The sequence below is a fragment of the Aquarana catesbeiana genome, linkage group LG05, assembly GCF_042186555.1.
Source record: "Aquarana catesbeiana isolate 2022-GZ linkage group LG05, ASM4218655v1, whole genome shotgun sequence".
In the NCBI taxonomy this organism is placed as follows: domain Eukaryota; kingdom Metazoa; phylum Chordata; class Amphibia; order Anura; family Ranidae; genus Aquarana; species Aquarana catesbeiana.
The window spans coordinates 123,897,128-123,919,586 of NC_133328.1; the positions used below are offsets into that span (position 1 = coordinate 123,897,128).

Genomic DNA, 22,459 nt, shown 5'->3' on the forward strand with positions numbered 1-22,459 from the left:
CTCATTTTTAAGGTGCTTCACTAATACAAATCCAGTTCACCCTGAGGGAGCATGTGGCTGGGAATTTGGATTTTTACTGCCTCCTCCCCCATCCTGGCACCCAAGGGCTGGCTGACGTCAGCCGCCTGCCAGCCAGCATGGTCTGGAGATGGGGTTCCTGTCCCTAGGGGAAAATGGGGTCCCTTAGGGAGAAGTGGTCCCTGTCCCCAGGGTGATGGCCCCCCTATTGCAGTGTCCTCCTGTCCCCTTTCACATCACCCCCATAGTGTTCTCTGCCCCCCTCCCCTGATAGCAATTTCCCTGTGCCCCCCATTGCGGTGTCCCCCTGTCCCTGCACTCCCCCATTGCAGTGCCCTCTGTCCCTGCAACCCCCCCCCCCCCATTGCAGTGTCCTCTGTCCCTGCACCCCCCCCCCCCATTGCGGTGTCCTCTGTCCCTGCACTCCCCCATTGCAGTGTCCTCTGTCCCTGCACCCCCCCCCCCATTGCAGTGTCCTCTGTCCCTGCACCCCCCCCATTCCAGTGTCCTCTGTCCCTGCACCCCCCCGCCCCCCATTGCAGTATCCTCTGTCCCTGCACCCCCCCCATTGCAGTGTCCTCTGCCCCCTGCATCCCCCATTGCAGTGTCCTGTGCCCCCATCATCCCCTGGCTGGAGTGTGGCCCGCGGGTTGCCGACCCCTGTTGTAGATGATATTCCAGGTGTAGCCATTTCTTTCCATTTTTAAATGTAGAGAAAATTATGTAGCTAGCTCTAAATGGTTTAAGTAACTCTCCAAAATTAATTTGTGCCAACAACTTGTTTTTTAAGAATATTAAAATCTTGAAGATAATTTCACGGCCACAATGAGCATGATTTTATGTCATAAGCCTAGTGATAGAACAAATGATGTTTCTGCTTGGCCAAGCTTTTGTGTTATAAGGATCAGCAACCTTATCAGCAGTTGACCCAGAACTATAGTGCTTGTCTGCCAGTAGGGAGAACATATGTCACATCTCTGTGCAGACTGCTTCCTGGGCAGCTCAGCTTAATGAAGATTTAATAATGAGTCTGTGCAAGTCCCACACAGCTGAGGGCTCTATCTGGATAGGATCTTGTAACCTGTTAAATATTGGTTTTACACTGTCATTAGTTGTACTTATCAGATCTGTTTCTGCTCCTGCTGAAGTTGCTAAGAAATGTTAATGACATTGTTTAATGTGCTTTTCATTAAACCTCGGCTTGTACATGTAGGTGGTTTGTGGATTTATTTTTAAAGCGAACCTGTCACACAACCGGGCAGTTTAAACTGTGCTTGTGATAGAAAATGCATAGGCTAAATGCTATACGTATTGGGCAATCCATTCTCAATCTTTTTGAAAAAAGAAAGCTTTCCAAAGTGGTCTTTTACTCACCTAAGATCATCCTCCATGTCCCTTGCTGGGGCATCTTCTGATTGGAGATCTGCAATCCAGCACTGCAGTCCATCTTTCTAATGTTCTTGTACCGCTGCAATTCTGGAGCCTGTAAAAACTCTGCCTCTGGACAGCTGGGCATTCTGATACGCTCACTGCAGTGTTTAGTTAGAGAGTGGTGGGGGGTGCGGTTTGTGTGGGAAAAGTGGGGCAGCTAATCTCTGCAAGGGTAAAAATGTAATGCATCCCTGCCCTGCTGCCTGCGACACAGGACTCTGCCCCCTTGGTTCCCCTTTGTGGTCCTCCGCTAGCCCTTATATAACTATTGTGTCCTTCAGTGACATAGGGGTCATTGGAAGAAGCCATAGAGCACAGTTGGGGATGTCAACATCATACACTCCTGGATGTGTGTTTAATGCTGAACAATTGTTTTGCAAGCTTTTCTCTTCGATGCAGCAGAGTGGGCAGTGGAACAGGGGACAGGTGAGTATTACATTTTATTTTTTTTTGGGTAATTTCCTGAGATAACATTTCTCCAGTGTAAAGCAAGTTCCCTCTCAGATAGTTGTCACTAAACAGCTGTTGCAAGTGGAGGTTTCCCCTCTTTTCCTGTTCTGGTGGCAATTCAAAATGTTGGATTTACCCTCATTTTCATTCTCTGTTGGTAACCAGGACAAATTGAGAATGTAGCTCTGTAATGGGGAAACCGTAAACATTAAAACCGGACAGGGGTAATGACCTCTCGCTGCTCTAAAATCTATATCTAAAACTAAAATAGTTTTGGCATTAGATAAACTTAAAAAAAGAAAAAACGGTATGCCTGGACAGTAGTTTAGTTTATCAAAATATATATAAGAACCTGAAGTTTCAAATCTTGGCTTTTCCGCATAATGGTTTATTTGGCCCAGTTCTAACCCATATTTCAAGCATTTCTGTTGGTCATTAAAGCCACCAATTATCCTAAATCACCAATAGAAAGACTCACAGATAAGAGGGTGTAGCCAAGCTTGACATTTACAGGAAAGTCCAGCTTTACATATAATTTCAGCTAACTGTTTTGTAGATCTCTGGGTTTTTCATGCCATGTTCATCACGAAAAAAACAGCAAACAATTCACATGTGCAACTGCTTTGGACATTAAGCCCGGGTTCACACCTATGCGAATTAGATGCGTGTTTCTCCGCATCTAATTTGCATAGTAGGAGAATGTGACTGGCTCCCTATGGAGCCGGTTCACATATCTCCGGGGCGGCTGCGGAGCGCACTGCACAAAAACGCTGTGCGTCTTTGGCTCCATTTCAGGGCCGAATTCAGGCATAGAATTGGCCCTGATTCGTCCCTGGAACGGGGAACAGGGACGCACAGCACTCCTGTGCGATCCGCAGCCCGGTATAGTGTGAACCCGGGCTAAGACTCAGGCCTCACATTGCTGGCAGCAGCTTAACAACAATGAATGCTTAGAGGGCTGTGAGATTTGCAGCATTTTGGCTTTTTTGGTGCATTAGCCAAAGAAATGGGCTGCCTTAACACAATGCATGCTACCATGACATGTGTCAACACACCAGATGTACTGCACTAGTGACAGTATGTTAAAAAAAAAAAAAAAAAAATGTAATTTCTTAATTTTCCAAAAAATGACGACTTCAGAAAACTTGCCATGCATCTGACTAAATACCTTGGACTGCCTACTTTCCAAAAAGGGGTCATTTGGGGGAACTGTGTTCTGTCTTGACTATTTTGGGCCTCAAGAAATGAGATGGGCCATCAGTATATCTGGAGTGATGAACTTTCAGATATACAGTGGGTAAAATAAGTATTGAACACATCACCATTTTTCTAGGTAAATATATTTCTAAGCCCCTGTTCACACTGATGCGAATTTTTTCATGCGATTCCACAGTTCCAAATCTCATGACAAGTCGCACCCCATTGTCAGAAATGGGATCGTTCAAATCGCCACAACTCGACAACAACTTCACTAATGTTTGACAATTTCATTGCGACTTGCATAGACTTATGTTAAATGAAATCGCCAGTGCTAATTGCACTGATCTGCAGCTTTGAAATCGTGCTGAAGTAGCGCGATTTCAAAGCCGCACCAGTGTGAACCAGGGCTAAAGGTAGAGCTGCACGATTCTGGCTAAAATGAGAATCACGATTTTTTTTTTTTTGCTTAGAGGATAGATCACGATTCTCTCACGATTCTCGCGGCGTAACATCATCTTTCACATTAAAACAAAAAAAATTGCGCTAACTTTATTGTTTCGTTTTTTATTTATTGAAGTGTATTTTTTTCCCAAAAAATTGCATTTGAAAGACCGCTGGGCAAATACAGTGTGACATAAAATATTGCAGCAATTGCCATTTTATTCCCTAGGGTCTCTGTCTGCTATATATAATTATAAGTAATTTTTTTAGCAAAAAATATTGATTTTAATTTAAGAAAGAAGTGTCAGAAAAAGATTTAGACTTTAAGTGGTTAAACTTCCTGCATTTACACGTTGTTTAAAACTTGGCAGATTGCCCAGGTTATTTGTTTACACAGAGAAGTTTATCCCTTTGATCTAAGAAGGAAGTTAGTTACAATGTTTCAAGTTCTAAACTTGGCAGACTGCCTGGATGCTTTCTTTTGACAGCTGAGAGAGCAGATAATCTCTCCACTTGTTTATATGAAAGAATCGGGGAAACTCAGCAGGAGAGATCGTCAGGGGAGGTGAATCGAGATCACGATTTTTTAACGATTAATTGTGCAGCTCTAGCTAAAGGTACTATTGACATTACATTTTTACCACATGTCAGAAACAACCCATATCCATACATATAAAAAACAAAACAAATAAGTTCAGAAATTAAGTTATGTGCAATAAAATAGAATGACACCGGGAAAAAAAGTATTGAACACATGGCGAAAGTGAGGTGAAAAAAAGGCATGGAAAGCCAATACACCAGCTGATATCTATCAGTATTTAGAAAACAAGAAACATCTCATGATGGGTAAAAGCAAAAAGCTCTCTCAAGACCTTTGCAACTGTATTGTTGCAAAACATACTGATGTCCTTGGTTACAGAAGGATTTCAAAACTTCTGAATGTTCCCAGTGAGCAGTGTTTGAGCCATAATCCGGAAGTGGAAAGAACATAACATAATTTCACCATAAACCAGACACAACCAGGTTCTCCTCCCAAGATTTCTGAAAGAGGAGTGAAAAGAGTTATCAGAAGAGTTGTCCAAGAGCCAAGGGCCACTTGTGGAGCACTTCAGAAAGACCTGGAGTTGGTAGGTACAATTGTGTCAAAGAAAATAATAAGTAATGCACTCACAGCCATGGCCTGTATGCACGCTCACCACGCAAGACTCCATTGCTGAAGAAAAAGCATGTTGAAGCTTGTTTAAAGTTTGCTGCACATCATTTAGACAAGCCTGCGAACTGGGAGAATATAGTCTGGTCAGATGAGACCAAAATTGAACTCTTTGGATGCCATAATACACTCCATGTTTGGAGGTCAACTGGCACTGCACATCACCCCAAAAACATTATACCAACAGTTAAGTTTCGTGTGGGGCTGTTTTTCAGCATACAGTACTGTCAAACTTCTTATCATTGAAGGAAGGATGAATGGAAAAATGTACCTAGACATTCTTGATAAAAAATCTGCTACCATCTACCAGGATGATGAAGATGAAACGAGGACGGACATTTCAGCAAGACAATGATCCCAAACACCACGCCAAGGAAACTCTCAATTGGTTTCAAAGAAAATAAAGCTGCTAGAATGGCCCAGCCAATCACCTGACTTGAATCAAATAGAAAATCTATTGAAAGAAATAAAGATCAGAGTTCATAGAGGCCCGGGGAACCTTCAAGATTTGAAGACTGTTTGTGTGGAAGAATGGGCCAAAATCACACCTGAGCAATGCATGCGACTAGTTTCTCCATACAGGAGGCGTCTTGAAGCTGTCATTACCAACAAAGGATGTTCTACGAAGTATTAAATAAATTCCAGTTAGTGTGTTCAATACAATTTCCCTGTGTCATTCCTTTTTATTACACCTAACTTATTTTCTAAACTTATTTGTTTTTGTTTCTTTCGATGGATTGCATGGGTTGTTAACGACGTGGTGAAAATTTCATGTCAATAGCACCATTAGAAATATATTTACCTCGAAAAATGGCGACGAGTTCAATACTTATTTTACCCGCTGTGTATCAAAATTTGTGGACTGTATAACTTTCCTACAGACTAAATAATATACACTGATTTTTGGGTTTTCACCAAGGAAATGTAACAGAATATATTTTGGCCAAAAATTATGAACAATTATTTGCAAAATTTTATAACAGAAAAACATGGGGGTTTTTTCTGAATTTTCCGTCCTTTTTTTTTTTTTTTTTTTTTTTTTTTCGTTTAACAAAAAATAAAAAAACCCAGTGGTTATTAAATACCATCAAAAGAAAGCTCTGTGTGAACAAAATGATAAATTTAGTTTGGGTACAGTATTGCACGACTGCGCAATTGTCATTCAGGGCCAGTTCACGCTACATGCATCAGAAAGGCATGGAAAGTAGGTTATATGCTTTTCAATGGCATAGTTCACACCAGTGCTTGCCATTCCAGTTCCAGAAAAAAAAGTAGAACGTGCTGCATTTTTCCTGCACTGGACTTTACTGAAACGCTGTAAAACGCACCAAAAACACACTGAAACATACATGTCCTTATGTAAGGTTAAGAAAATAGGAGGAAAAAATGCACTGGAATGCTTCAAAAATGGCATTGCAGAAAAGCATCTGGAATGCATCCGGACTGCGTTTCTATGGTGTGAACTGGCCCTTAAAGTGTGACAGCACTGAAAGTTGGCCTGGGCCTGAAGTGCCTGGTATTGAAGTGGTTAAAGACAGCATTGCTGTTGCCTTCATCTATAAACATATATGTGTCAGCACAGTGATGGGCTTTAAAGTCTGTTTAGCTAAAATTCAAAACCTAAAAATCAGCACAAGGGACATACCTAAGACCCCTTTCACACTGGGGCACTTTTCAGGCATTTTAGTGCTAAAAATATCGCCTGAAAAGCGCCTCTCAAGCCACCCCAGTGTAAAAGCCCGTGTGTTTTCACACTGGGGCGGTGCGCTTGCAGGATGGGCAGAAAAGTCCTGCAAGCAGCATCTTTGGGGCGGTGGAGGAGCGGTGTATACACCGCTCCTCCACCGCCCCTGCCCATTGAAATGAATGGGCAGCGCTGCCAAAGCGCCTGTAGAGCGCTTTGGTAGCGCCACAACAAGGGTGCTATTAACCCCTTCTGCGGCCGCTAGCGGCTGAAAAAGCTAAAGTTAGCAGCGCTTTACCGCTAACGCCCGCACCGTAGTCTGAAAGGGGTCCTACAGTTAGCATGATGTGTCCCTTGTTCTGATTCTTCCTCTTTCCATAGAAATCTTCATGTGTCCTAACATTCCTGCCACCATAATCTTCCGGTGCAGCAGGGATTAATACAGCTAAGGGGCTGTCAGGAGCTCTCATCAAGAGAGCTCGACTGTGCCCACCCTTTCTTGTCCGATCCCACATTCATAGAAGCAGTGCTACAACTTCTTTGAATTACACGTCATGTCTGATTGGGAGACAGGCGGATGAATGATAATTCGGCCCTCACCATTGGAACAGCTGAAGATTTTTATGGAAAAGAAGTTATGTCCCTTGTGCTAATGTTATGTTTATAATTTTAACTAAACGAGCTTTAGCGCCATGCTGACAAATAGATGTATACAGCTGATGTCACAATTTTGTGCTGGGAACATGCTCAATCCCATGCTCCCAGCGCTGTGACTGTGCTCCTTCTCACTTAACAATGAGTGTCTTTATATTTTACTCCCTTTTTTGATCTGTTAAATAAACCATTTAAAGTGTTCTATTTGTTTAATAAGTGCAAATCTCAGGTAGCAATATCAGCTATTGTCTGGTGCACCTTTTATAAAATAGAGAAGAAAGGAGAGGTTTGATAGTTTAAAGTGAGCAGCCTAAGGTTACAATGCTGCGCCTCGGTCAGTACATTACAGTGAGTGAGAGTTGTCACCCAAAGATGTGAATTGTGTTACTAGCAGGATACCAAGGTGGACAAAAAGGGGGGGAAAAAAACAGAAAACAAAAAAGGAATGCAGCCACCAATCCTAGGACTAGTAATATGCAACATGATACATTTTTGTTCCTGGGTTTAGGTACACTTAAAGCTTTTTGTTAAGTTGGCAAACATTTTATTTCTACATCTATGACTTTTTTTTAAAGGGTAATAAATATTTGCCTACCTGGTTGCATGATAGTAGAAGTCCTTTGTTAAAAGAATCCAATGCTGAAGTATATAATACATAAACTGGAATGTAAATTTGTACTGAACATTTTTCTCCCCCAAAATCTACCCAGGCAGTTTTATGATACGTGCTGCATCTGATAATGGGAGCTGTAAACAAGGCAGCATAATAACACTATGAGAGATTTATGGATTTTAATTTATATTGCTTACTCTATCTCCCCTATCAATACGCCACCATTTTTGGACACGTAATAAAGAGTGAAAAATGACATTGTGTTTCTTGTGTGTAAAACTTGTCACCCGTGTCCTGATGTGGTTGAATATTAATATGCTTTCCTTGACCCTTTATAGATTAGGGCTTGACCCAAAGCTACTGGCCAAAATCCTGAACATGAGCTCTGGACGATGCTGGTCAAGTGACACCTACAACCCTGTACCAGGGGTGATGGAAGGCGTACCCTCTGCCAATAATTACCAGGGCGGATTTGGAACAACTCTTATGGCCAAGGTACATTATTGTGCAAATTGTAATACATTTTGATTGTGGATAGAAATTCAATGGATTTATATGGTAAGAGAAAGTAAATAAAGTGTTAAATCAATTGTGTGCTCGAAGGTGACCCTTCTATGAAACATAGGTCTCCCTTGAGATTTTGTTTCATCATTAATAGGGGGATCCAAATAGGATTTCTTTCTTTACCTTTTGCATTCTGCTTTTCTAATGTATACATTGTACTGAAAGTATACAACATGTTAAACACAGTTTTTAGAAAGAACATCTATATACAATTTATTTATCAAACATTTAAATACTAATCCCAGCTTGGGCAAAAAAGATATAGAATTTAAAGGTAAAAATGTAAATAGAAAATTAAATAGAATTTTAAAATAAAAAATTCAGCTTCATATGCTATTTTCACCCCATTGTTGGCCCTGTTCTCTGCAGGGTTACCCACTTACTGATCAATGATCAGCCCTTTTCTGGGTTAAATTACACTTCTGGTGAACCCAGGGCTCTATGGTTCAGACCCGCTTCCCCATACTCCTAGAAGAGTTGCACTGCTCTCTGCATCATTTAGAATCTATCCAATGCTGAAGAAGAGGATGTGAACTAGACCAAAAACACCTAGAAAAAAGTTGCGTAATGAAAATTTTCTTTTCAAGGGATGAGAGATGCCCTAGTAGGGAAGGGGGTAAAAGATTATCCCAAGCAAGAGTTGGACTTTATTACTGTATAAACCTCCATTGTGCTTGCCCTTTATACTATAGAGCAGGGGTAAGAACCGTTTTATGAATACAGACCCCCAATGGATTGCCCAATATATCCCCATACCCCCTTCACCAGACTGTTCTAAACATCCTGACCAATCCTGTTGGGCACCAGTATGATGTCAGTAGCTTGGCTTTACTTTACATATGCATAGCTAGTATCAGAACAGCTAAAAATAAAATGAGAATCTTCTAAAATGTTATGTATGTGTGTATATGTGTGTGTGTGTGTGTATATGTATATGTGTGTGTGTGTATGTATGTGTGTATGTATCTATCTATCTATCTATCTATCTATCTATCTATCTATCTATATAGATATACACACACTATATTGCTAAGTATTGGGACGCCTGCCTTTACACGCACATGAACTTTAATGGCATCCCAGTCTTAGTCCGTAGAGTTCATTCTTGAGTTGGCACACCCTTTGCAGCTATAACCGCTTCAACTCTTCTGGGAAGGCTGTCCACAAGGTTGAGGTCAGGACTCTGTGCAGGCCATTTAAGTTCCTCCACCCCAAACTCGCTCATCCGTGTCTTTATGGACCTTGCTTTGTGTACTGGTGCGCAGTCATGTTGGCACAGGAAGGGGCCATCCCCACAGAGTCCTTACCTCAACCCTTCTCCTCCACATCAGTGCCTGACCTCACAAATGTGCTTCTGGAAGAATGGTCAAACATTCCCATAGACACACTCCTAAACCTTGTGGACAGCCTTCCCAGAAGTGTTGAAGCTGTTATAGCTGCAAAGGGTGGCCCAACTCAATACTGAACCCTGCAGACTAGGACTGGGATGCCATTAGGTTCATGTAAGGGCAGGCATCCCAATACTTTTGGTAATATAGTATTACAGGCCCCAACCACTCATGGCCTGCCACAGTGCTGGAGCACTGAAAGACAATGATCTGCACAGCACATGCTCCACAGGCATGGAACTATAAAACAATTAGCTAGCAGACAGGTTTTTGTTTTTTTTTATTTTAATTTGTAAAGCAAAAATGTATTTTTATATTCCAAAAAACAAATAACCCCTTAAAAATTATAAATAAGTAAATAATAACAAAACCTGTGCCCTAACTCGAAGGGATCTTCAAACATTACAGTTAAATTATTTGGTCTTTCTCATGACAGATGTGTGGAGATAAATACCATTGTGCAGCCAGTTTAAAATTTAACTCCTCAAATTTTACAGTAATAGAAGAAGTAGGACATAGCCTTAAAATCTTACGTTTTTGTTCTTCAGATAACGTAGTGCTATAATCATTTTCCTATTTATCCAAATAATTGGGAAGCGTAGGGTTACTCCTTTCAAAATAGCCCAGTATATAAGGGTTTTTTTTTTGCAAATCTCTGCTTTATTTTAATTATTTATTTCTGCTTGCTTTAAACGTCTTTTCAAATTACCTGCAGATGTCCTTCCATTTTTCTCTTCTGATCATTTTAAGCAGCTCTTGGGCTCCTAGGTTACCACTTTTGGTGCAAACTGCCCCTGAAGAGTGTTCGATACACGAAACGCGTTGGACTTTTGACATGCACCAAAATAACCATTTCTCTAATAAGGTCTTTTATACCAGTATGGTTTTATCCAACAGTTCTGTGATTATGTGCATTTTAGAATGATTTTATCATCTATTAGGGATCATTGCCCTGCATCATATATGGGTTGTTACCTTGTTCACAATGTATCTATTATTGCGTATACATTATGTGACTGTTATCCGACATTTGGTTTGTTATCATGTTATCTATTTTTTTTTACCAATAAAATGATTTTTGCAACAGTGACTGATCCTTTGGCCCCCACCTACCCACCTCATTTAAAGTCCCAAAATCCCTCCTTTTCATGCATTTAACAGGGATGGAGACCTGCGTCTCTTTTAAAGTCCCAAACCCTCTTCTGTGGTCAAGCTCTGACAACCTCATTGTTATCTGGGCAGAAGGTGTGATGTCCTGCATTGCTCAAATACTTTGGAAGCATGGGCAGTCACTGGACCCCAGGTAGATACCGTGCCTAGAAAAAGTATTCATACCCCTTGCCATTTTCCACATTTTGTCATGTTACAACCAAAAACGTAAATGTATTTTATTGGGATTTTATGTGATGGGCCAACACAAAGCAGCACGTAATTGTGAAGTGGAAGGAAAATGATAAATGGCTTTAAAAATCTTTTACAAATAAATATCTGAAAAGTGTGGGGTGCATTTGTATTTAGCCCCCCTGAGTCAATACTTTGTAGAACCACCTTTCACTGCAATTACAGCTGCAAGTTTTTTTTTTTTTTTTTGAGTATGTCACTACCAGCTTTGCATATGTTGAGAGTGACATTTTTGTCCATTCTTCTTTGCAAAATAGCTCAAGCTCTGTCAGATTGGATGGAGAACATCTGTAAACAGCAGTTTTCAAGTCTCAACTCAGATTCTCAATTGGATTTAGGTCCGGATTTTGACTGTGCCATTCTAACACATGAATATGCTTTGATTTAAACCATTCTATTGTAGCTCTGGCTGTATGTTTAGGGTTGTTGTCCTGCTGGAAGATGAACCTCTGCCCCAGTCTCAAGAATTTTGTGGCCTCTAACAGATTTTCTTTTAAGAGGGCCCTGTATTTGACTCCATCCATCTTCCCATCAACTCATGACCAACTTCCCTGTCCCTGCTGAAGAAAAGCACTTGCCACTCTTGCCACTCTTCCATAAAGGCCAGATTTGTGGAATGCACGACTAACACCATGGGCCTCTTGGTTGCTTCTCTGATTAATGCTCTCCTTACCCGCCCTGTCAGTTTAGGTGGACGGCCATGTCTTGGTAGGTTTGCAGTTGTGCCATACTCTTTCCATTTTCGGATGATGGATTGAACAGTGCTCTGTGAGATGTTAAAAGCTTGGGATATTGTTTTATAACCTAACCCTGCTTTAAATTTCTCCACAACTTTATCCCTGACCTGTCTTGTGAGTTCCTTGACCTTCATGATGCTGTTTGTTCACTAAGGTTCTCTAACAAACCTCTGAGGGCTTCACAGAACAGCTGTATTTATACTGAGATTAAATTACACACAGGTGGACTCTATTTACTAATTAGATGACTTCTGAAGGCAATTGATTCCACTAGATTTTAGTTAGGGGTATCAGAGTAAAGGGGGCTGAATACAAATGCACGCCACACTTTTCAGATATTTATTTGTAAAAATGTAAAAACCATTTATAATTTTCCTTCCACTTCAAATTTATGTGCCACTTTGTGTTTGGTCTATCACATAAAATACCACAAAAAAATGTGGAAAATTTCAAGGGGTATGAATACTTTTCCAAGGCACTGTAAAATGTTGCTAAAACTGGAGTGTGCAAAATCTGGTGCAGCTCTACATAGAAACCAGTTGGCTTCCAGGTTTCAGGGTCAAAGCTTAAATTAAAATATAACTAAAAGGCAAAACTTATTTTTTTTTTTTTTTTTTGGATAGAGTGGAGAGGGATTAGAACCCCTGTCAGTTTTTATTGCTGTCTGTGCCCCTGTTAAGGAGATTCACCCTCTCTATTAGTTCTGGTGACCTGGGGGTCCCCAACGAATTCCCTTGATATGCTGGGATTTTCTCTCATTTCCTGTTTGGCTATGGGACAGGAAGTGAAGGGAAAGCTCTACAATGGGACACGGATGGCAAAAAAAATTGTGTTCCGGCATTTATACTCTCTGTCCCAGAAGCCCATGTGTACCTTTTCTACTGTTAGGGCTCTGTCACACTTTTGGTGGAGTGCAGTGCCCTCTGAAGAGTGACCAGTGTTCAGAGGGTATTTGACACTCAGTGAGGAGGAGATCTATCGCCTCCTGTATTAACCCTTTTAAGCCGCTTTACCATGTCTCTCTCACGTGCATCCCACATCCCCATTGAACTTAATGGGAGAGTATGAAAAGTGGTGCCACTTGTCGAGCTCTACACCCTTAGTTAAAAACGGAGCGTCATATGAACAGCCCCCTTCAGCTGTAATTTTACAGTTCAGGTGGGCAGGGGGCAGTAAAACCGTAGCTTAGCTGCCCCGCTTTTAGCACCGGTATGAAAGAGGCTTTACAGTCTTCACAAACCATTTCAGCTTTTGAGAGTGTTGGATGTCTGTGTGCCCCTGCTGCTGCACGCCATAGTTCCATCCTCTGCCCACTATTTCACTGCTGAAGGAAGAACATCTAGTGCACAGCAGGTGACACAGGCAACCAACACTTGTGTTGAATGCCAAATAGAGAAAGGATTGAAGAAATGAGCTGCTGGAGAGGTGGATACAGACACTTTTGTACAGGGAGGCTCATTGAGGTAATACAAGCAGTGTGGTGAAGACACAGGACAGCTCTACATTTTTTAGATTTTTACCAAACATATGACAAAATGCTTCCATTGATATGTTAAATGTACCAAAATGGAGCAAATTAGATCATGTCATTGTTAGTGTTTTATACACTGTACATAGTTAGATCCAGTTATACAAAATTAGCTGGTAGGTATTTCCTTCTGCTGGGTGCACTTACTTGCCTGTATGGTCTATAGAAAAATGTAAATAAGAGCTATAAATTATCAGTTATCGAGCCTCACAAATCATACATATTTTTATTCAAGAATTTTACTTTCTAATGATCTGCTATACCATGTTAAATGATTTGTACTTGCATCATTTCCTCCTGAAAAGACCTTTTATCAGCCGTTCCCCTGATTTTAACCGATGAGCAAAAGTAATTTTTTCAAAAAAGGATACGAAACAGGTTGTTCATCTGGATCCACCTGAGTTTAAAATAATCTTTTTGATTTACAGGATCTTGGTTTGGCCCAGGACTCCGCCACAAACACGAAAACTCCAACACCTCTGGGATCTTTGTCGCATCAGATATACAGACTTATGTGTGCCAAGGGTTATGCCCAGAAAGATTTCTCATCCGTCTTCCAGTTTTTACGTGAAGAAGAAAACTTGTGAACAAATTTTACAAACACTATTTTTGAATCCATGTTAGGTACATAAGCAAAGGACAAAGTTAAAAGGTTGTATGTTGGTGAGGAAGTCTTTGTAGAAGTGAATATGTGGTCTCAGACACAGCATCCTTTATTGTCAAAACTAAGTGGATGATAAAAGTAGAAAAGCAGCTGCTAAGTTGCTGGTTGGAAATGCCCAGACACCATTACATGTCTCTACTCACTCTGAATCTCAAGTTTTTAAGGCCATAATATGCTTGAACTTTGGGTCATGAATCTTTTTTTTTTTTTTTCAGGATCTTTTTCTATAGCTGTAATTGTCACTGTATCATGCAGTATTTATGAGAAGGATGTTTCTGTGCTGCCGCAAAGACCACCTGTAACAATACTGGGTCTATTCAGTAAGGCAGTGCAAAGTGCTGTAGCCCCCAGCAGCAAATCAGATTGGGTAAGAGGTGATTTTGGGTTATGTGGTATGAGATAATGTACTATGCTCTGCTCTTTGGACTGCTTTATTGGATAAGCCTGTATGGTTGTTTTTTGTTTTTTAATCAGTCATACTTTAGAGACGAAGGATATTCTTCTGTAAGCTACTGTGAAGAAATGAGCCTATACTTTTGAGATACTTTGATACTATGTTTCGTCTTTTTAGCTCCAAAAATGAACACCGATACACAGAGGAAGGTATGATTTAATAATTGTGAACCAAGATCCAGAACTTTTATGTGAACCCTTAATAAAACATGGTAGTATAATGCATTTTATGGTGGTGTTTTTTGTTTCTCTTTTCTTTTTCTTTTTGTTTCGTGCATGTGGTGTTGAAGCCTAACTGTAGGAGTAGATCCCTTGAGTTTTTTTTTTCACAGGTACATATAGGCATTTGAAAGATGGCAGACCTTTTTTCATCTTCAAAAAATGATCCAGAACTGTATAATACAAATTTATATTTTGGGTAGTCAACTTACATCATTTGTGGATGACGTCACACTACACCTTCTCCAGAATAGTATTTACCTCTCTGTGGGGCAGATACATAAAAATCTCAGGTCTTCCAAGCCCAATCCAACACACAGATAATGTGGGATTCTTTGGGGTTGATTTACTAGAGGCAAATAGGCTGTTCGATTTGCAATGGGATTTGCTCTTTGCTTAAGGAATAAGATAAAACGCTGACTTCTACCATCCATTCACGTGCAAGTAAAAAAACATTTTACAATGGCGACAAGTGGCATACCTTCTACAAAAGAAGATTATGCAAAGAGAGTAAAAATCTCACTATTATGCGCTTTTCATGGGTCTCATACCTTCTATGCAAGGGCACTTCGATTGTTCCTAACATAGCTATATTCTACTTTTTTTACATGTCCAAACATGTTGTTTTTTTGTCTCTTGAAAAGTTTACAAAAATGACAACATGTTTTACCTGATATTGTAACTTGAGCATTGATGCTTGTACACCCCTGCCTCTTCAAGTTCACATTTTCTCAGGACAGGTTTTTACTTTGAGTATTTTTTTTTGAGTCAGTTCTTTGCTTTACACTAGGTTCACAGCTATGCGGCTCTGCAAGTCGCATTTTGCGTGGACACGGCAGCTCATTCATTGAAAAGGGCTGCCGTGTCTCCCAAAACGCAGGGAAAAAGGTCCCTGTAGTATTTCAGAAATTGTAGCCCACACGGGAACTGCATGTGCCATGCAGGTTTCAGTGCGGGTGTGATTTTCCAGGGTGTGTGGCGTGCCATTGGCATTAATGGCACCTGCACGCGTCAAGAACTTTTTTATGTGCGGGTGGTTGTGGCTGCGGGAACCTAGCCTTAGACCCGATCTTTAAATTAGAGATTTGGTTGAAACTATCACCATTTGTTATTTAAACCCAGAGACATATGATACAAAATGGCAGTATGAACCATAAACCTTAGTCAGAAAAACATGGGGACCAATGCATTTCTGCATTTTTATGAAAGAAAAATTTCCAATTCAAAAAGCTGCTTTTCATAACTTAAACTAACTAAAGGGAATATTATCATCAAAGACAAAAAAACAGAAATCGACTATATGCAAACACACTGCAAAATATATTACCATGGGTCTAAAGTTTAAAAGGCTATAAGTCAAACCTATGGGGTGCATACCCAAACAAAGTATAACAAAGAATAAGAAAAAAGCTTTCAAGTAATATAAAAGCAAGGAAACACTTTTAATCATTTGAAGTTACAAAAAATTAAATATGTAAATAGGAAATCAAGATTACAAAAATTCAAATCAAATGACAGATTGCAGTAGGGAGACAACCCCACAAAACTTTAACCACTTCAGCTCCGGAAGAATTTACCCCCTTCCTGACCCAGGCCATTTTTGCGATACGGCACTGCGCCGCTTTAAAAGACAATTGTGCGACGCTGTACCCAAACAAAATTGAGATCCTTTTTTTCCCACAAAAAGAGCTTTCTTTTGGTGGTATTTGATCACCTCTGCAGTTTTTATTTTTTGCGCTATAAACAAAAGAAGAGCGACAATTTTGAAAGAAAACACACTTTTTTACTTTTGCTATAATAAATATCCCCAATTTAAAAAAAAAAAATGATTTTTTTCCTCAGTTTAGGCCAATATGTATTCTACATATTTTTGGTAAAGAAAAAATTGTAATAAGCGTATGTTGAGTGGTTATAGTGTCTACAAAATAGGGGATAGATTTTAGGCATTTTTATTATTTTTAAAACATTTTTTTTTTTTTTTTTTTTACTAGTAATGGCGGTGATCAGCGATTTTTATTTTTATCGGGACTGCGATTTTGCGGCGGACAAATCGGACACTTTTTTGGGACCATTGACATTTATACAGCAATCGGAGCTAAAAATAGCCACTGATTTACTGTATAAATGTCACTGGCAGGGAAGGGGATAACACCAGGGGGCAATCAAGGGGTTAACTGTGTGTTCCCTAGGTGTGTTCTAACTGTGAGGGTATTGGACTGACTGGGAGAGAAGACAGATCATTGTTCCTACTTAGTAGGAACACATGATCTGCTTCTCCTTCCCTGACAGGACAGGGATTTGATAACACAAATCCCCATTCCTGCTCTCGTGCCCGCAATCCACTGGGTGGCCGGTGGAAAGCCTCGCCCGCCGGCCACATGCATCGGGTCCCCCACTGTGCCGCAGTGTATATATACGGCGATTCGTGCAGCAGAGCCCTTCTGCCGCTGTGTATATATACAGGAGTCGGTCGGGAAGCGGTTAAATATAATAATAGTAAACAGAGCGAATCTAAGCATGCTGATCCCCCAAAAGAAACTTGGCATTAATGACTGGGGACAAGGCAAATTTATCAAATACTTTCTTCGACTGTGTATTAAAAGGAAAACGGTGGAGCTCATGTCCATAATAAGGATCTTATTATCCAATGAACAACAGTGGCTTGAAACCCTTAGACAAAATAAAGGTGAATATTGTACCTGAAACACGTGGCTTACATGTGTCCAAAATGTTATTTCAAAGCCATTTTTACTTATTTTTTACCCTTTATTGATTGGCTTTGTATGGACTGATGCAAAGCCAATATGGTACCCGAGAGGATCAATGTCTCCTCCAAGTAACTACAGACCTGTTAGTTTAACTTCTATTGTCGAGAAGAGAGTTTGATAAAAGACCACATAGAAGAGCTTTTGCTAGAAAACTATTTTTTAAAGCAAAAACATGGATTCACAAAATACCAAAGTTGTCAAACAAATCTACTTTCTTTTTATGAGGGAGTAAACAAAATTCAAAGGAGTGTCTGTGGGCATAGTATACTTGGAATTTGAAAAAGCTTTTGACAGTTCCCCACACATGGCTTATGTACTGTACAAGTTAAAGTGATACTAAAGTCTTGTGTTTTTTTTTTTTTTGTTAAAAATAACAAGCGTGTGTACTTACCTGCTCTGTGCAGTGGTTTTGCACAGAGCAGCCCAGATCCTCCTCTTCTCGGGTCCCTCATCCGAGCTCCTGGCCCCTCCCTAATTGTTTGGGTGCCCCCACAGCAAGCAGCTTGCTATGGGGGCACCTGAGCCACAGCTTCTTGTATCCATTCATACACGGAGCTGTGGCATAAACCCGCCTATTTCTCTCCTCATCGGCTTACTGACTTTGACAGTAGCGGGAGCTAGAGCTGCACGATTCCGGCGAAAAATTTTTAATTTTTTTTTGCTTAGACTAAAGATCACAATTCTCGCGGCATAACATCATCTTTCACATTATACAAAAAACTTGGGCTAACTTTACTGTTTAATTTTTTTTTTTTATTCATTAAAGTGTATTTTTTTCCCCCAAAAAAATGCATTTGAAAGACCGCTGCGCAAATGCAGGTGTGACATAAATATTGCATTTTATTCTCTAGGGTCTCTGCTTAAAAAAAATTTATAATGTTTGGGGGTTCTAAGTAATTTTCTACCAAAAAATAATTATTAAACTTTCCTCATTTATAGACCAAAGTTCATTCCAATGTTTATAGTTAGCAGAGGCTGAGGAATGTTGTTTTTTGGGGGTTTTTTTGACAGCTGTCAGCTTGAGCAGAGAATTCTCTGCAAGGAATCCGGAAAATGCTTTGTTAAGATTGCGAGGGGGGGGGGGGGGAAATAATAAACTCGATTCATAACGATTAATCGTCCAGCTCTAACGGGAGCTAATGGTGCCACGCTGCTGTCTCAGCCAATGAGGAGGGGAGTCCCGTACAGCCAAGTCTCTCGTGCAACATCGCTGGATCTAGATGGACCTCAGGTAGGTATTAGAGGAGCTGAGGGGGGAGCTGCACACAAAGTTTTTTTATCTTAGAGCCCTTGCACACTGGGGCGGGGGCGGCGTCGGCGGTAAAACACCGCTATTATTAGCGGCGTTTTACCGTCGGTATTCGGCTGCTAGCGGGGCGGTTTTACCCCCCGCTAGAGGCCGAGAAAGGGTTAAATACCACCGCAAAGCGCCTCTGCAGAGGCGCTTTGCCGGCGGTATAGACGCGCCGTCCCATTGATTTCAATGGGCAGGAGCGGTAAAGGAGCGGTATACACTCCGCTCCTTCACCGCACCGAAGATGCTGCTGGCAGGACTTTTTTTAACGTCCTGCCAGCGCACCGCTCCAGTGTGAAAGCCCTCGGGGCTTTCACACTGGATACACAGCAGCGGCACTTTCAGGTCGGTTTGCAGGCGCTATTATTAGCGCAATAGCGCCTGCAAACCGCCCCAGTGTGCAAGGGCTCTTAATGCATAGAATGCATTAAGATAAAGAAACTTCTGCCTTTACAACCACTTCAAAGTCTATAGCATAAACTATAGCAAATTGATTCAATGTTGGGAGCCTCACTTTTTTTTTTTTGTTTTAAAAGAAGGTTGTCAGACATATAAAATATAATTTAAGAACCTGTAAGAAGAAAATATCATGATACCATAGTCAGAATAACAAATATGCAAAGGATATGCAGTAGGTTACAAGGTAATGAACTGCAAAATTACAAATTAGTAATGACATAGCAAATTCTGTTATAGATGGTCTGCATACCTTAGCAATGTATCATAAATTAGAGCTACATAAGAGCGCAAAGATGTAAGAAATTTAGTAAAATAGGACAAATGAAGGGTAGAAGAGGTAAGATGAGAAAGAAAAGGAAAAGAGGGAAGGTCTTGACTGAAAACTGAGGTAATTGGCCTCTAATATAAACAATCAAAGCATAGGAGACATTAAGGCCCCTTTCACACTGGGACGGTGGGGGCGTCGGCGGTAAAACAGCGCTATTTTTAGCGCTGTTTTACCGTCATTTTTGTGGCGGTATTCGGCCGCTAGCGGTGCGGTTTTAACCCCCGCTGGCGGCCGAAAAAGGGTTAAAACCGCTCGCATGTTGCCGCGGTATAGCCGCGCTGCCCCATTTATTTCAATGGGCAGGAGCGGTTTAGGAGCGGAGAATACACCGCTCCTTCACCGATCCAAAGATGCGGCTTGCAGGAGTTTTTTTCTTCTCCTGCCAGCGCATCGCTTCAGTGTGAAAGCCCTCGGGCTTTCACACTGAACAAACAGTAGAGGCTGTTTAGGGGCGGTTTGCAGGCGGTATTTTTAGAGCAATAACGCCTGCAAACCACCCCAGTGTGAAAGGGCTCTAAGTCCGGGTAAGAAGAAGACTTAAAGTGGTTCTAAAGGCATTCTATGCATTAAGTTGAAAAAACCTTCTGCGTGCAACTCGGCACAGGCAAGGCACCCCAGAAGAGTAGAAACGTGGCTGCTCTGTGCAAAACCATTGCAGGGAAGAATAACATGTTTGTTCTTTAAAAAAAAAATGTAATCCTTTACAATCATTTTAAAGGCAAAACAACAGACCCATATTTTTTAGTAGAGGCTTTGCTTATTTCAGGCACAAGATGTAAGATCCTCCATCAGACATAGGTGGTCAATGCATTGGAACCATTGCTGAATGGTTGGGATTTTAGATTGAGAGAAAACTGGGGTTATAACCTTAGAATTAAATACAGTAAGTCCCCTACTTACAAACGTGTTCCGTTTTGTTTTGTAAATTCAACTTGTTCGTCAGTCCAGCGATGATCAGTGGGGTGTTATTTACTAAAGGAAAATCCACTTTGCACTGCAAGTGCACTTGGAAGTGCAGTCGCTGTAGATCCGAGGGGGACATGCAAGGAAAATAAAAAACAGCATTTTAGCTTGCACATGATTGGATGATAAAATCAGCAGAACTTCCCCTCATTTCAGATCTACCCCTTAGATTTAGAGCAGCCTGCTGAGTTGAACAAAAAAAAACTGTGTACCCAGATTTACAGGAATGGACATGCGAGTAGGGGACTTACTGTAAATGTAATACACTGCTTTAGGCTTGATTCACGTCTATGCATGTTGTTTTGCTGTGCTTTCCGCGTTTTTTTTACAGCGATTCTGAAGCATTTTTATGCTTTTTTTTTTGGAGGGGGTTAGTTGTTTGGGCAGATTTAAAAACGCGAATCAGGGAGAAATCTCAGTAAAAACGCACTGCATGCTCTTCTGCAGCTTCTCCGTTAAAGTCTATTGAACCAAAAAAGCAAAAGCACTGTTTTGGGTTTAAAAAAGTCCCTGACCCTTTCCAAAAATGCAGAAGCACAAACATGCATTGATGTGAACATGTTCCATAGGAACCCATGTTAAAAAATGTCCTGCGTTTCTGCAAAAAGCCTAAAAAAATGCATTGGTGTGAATGGAGCCTAAATAAACCTATTGGTTGGTCTGTACAATGAAACCATATAAGAAAATATGTGAGAGTTGTAAAATGCCCGCTTTTTATGCAATTTTCATTTGTATATGATGATGTTTCTCCCATTGTAAAAGAGATCCGGTTGGTTGGTCTAGGTGTGTCACGGTCCTGTGTACTGTAGTTGGGATAGGCACATTCAACCAAATTCAACTCTTGGATTTTGGTAGCAAGTGGATACATTATGTACGTTGAGCATATCTCCATTTATCCATAGGCAGGAACATCTGTTATACACTTATTTTTAAGAAATATAGAGTTGGCATTAAAAGTAAAATTGTGGAATAGACTTCCTCAGTATGTCTAGCCAACTCACTTGATTGATTAAAAAAAAAAAAAAAAGCTGAAAGCATTCCTAAATGCACGGTACAGTATATAACTGGTTAACATTACAAAATCTGAGCTTGTTGATCTATTTAATATCCGGTTGCCTTAGGGGACCAGGAAGGATTTTTTTTTTCCTTGATGGAGTGAATAGGACCATGCTTAACCACTTCAGCCCCTGAAGGATTTACCCCCTTCCTGACCAGAGCACTTTTTGCGATTCGGCACTGTCGCTTTAACTGACCATTGCGCGGTCATGCGACGTTGTACCCAAACAAAATTGACGTCCTTTTTTCTCCCACAAATAGAGCTTTCTTTTGGTGGTATTTGATCACCTCTGTGGCTTTTATTTTTTGCGCTATAAACAAAAGAAGAGCGACAACTTTGAAAAAAATACTATTTTTTAATTTTTGCTATAATAAATATCCCCAATTTTTTAATATTTCCTCAGTTTAGGTCGATACGTATTCTACATATTTTTGGTAAAAAAATTCACAATAAGCGTATATTTATTGATTGGTTTGCGCAAAAGTAATAGCGTCTACAAAATAGGGGATAGTTTTATGACGTTTTTATTATTATTTTTTTTATTAGTAATGTTGGCGACTTGCAATTTTTATCGGGACTGCTACATTATGGCGGACACATCGGACATTTTTTACACTATTTTGGGACCATGGTCCTTTATACAGCGATCAGTGCTATAAAAATGCATTGATTACTGTGTAAATGACACTGGCAGTGAAGGGGTTAATCACTAGGGGGTGGGGTTAAGTGTGTCCTAGGGAGTGATTCTAACTGTAGTGGGGTTGGGCTACAACGCGCATGACAGTGATCACTGCTCTCTGACAGAGCGCAGTGATCTCTGTCCTGTCACTAGGCAGAACGGGGAAATGCTTTGTTTACAAAAGCATCTCCCCATTCTACCTCTCCATGACAGGATCACAAGCACCCGACGGACATTGAGTATGCGGGACCCGCGG

General features: G+C 40.7%; 1 protein-coding gene across 1 annotated transcript in view; it reads left to right on the top strand.

Annotated features, from left to right (window-relative positions):
* LOC141144451 (3-hydroxyisobutyrate dehydrogenase, mitochondrial) overlaps positions 1 to 14,661 on the top strand; it is a 47,659-nt gene extending 32,998 nt beyond the window's left edge. The window contains exons 3-4 of the mRNA XM_073630155.1: positions 8,040 to 8,196; positions 13,748 to 14,661. Coding sequence (XP_073486256.1) covers positions 8,040 to 8,196; positions 13,748 to 13,906 — 316 coding nt within the window. The 3' untranslated portion in view covers positions 13,907 to 14,661. The remainder of the gene's footprint in view (positions 1 to 8,039; positions 8,197 to 13,747) is intronic.
* Positions 14,662 to 22,459: the final 7,798 nt, after the last annotated feature.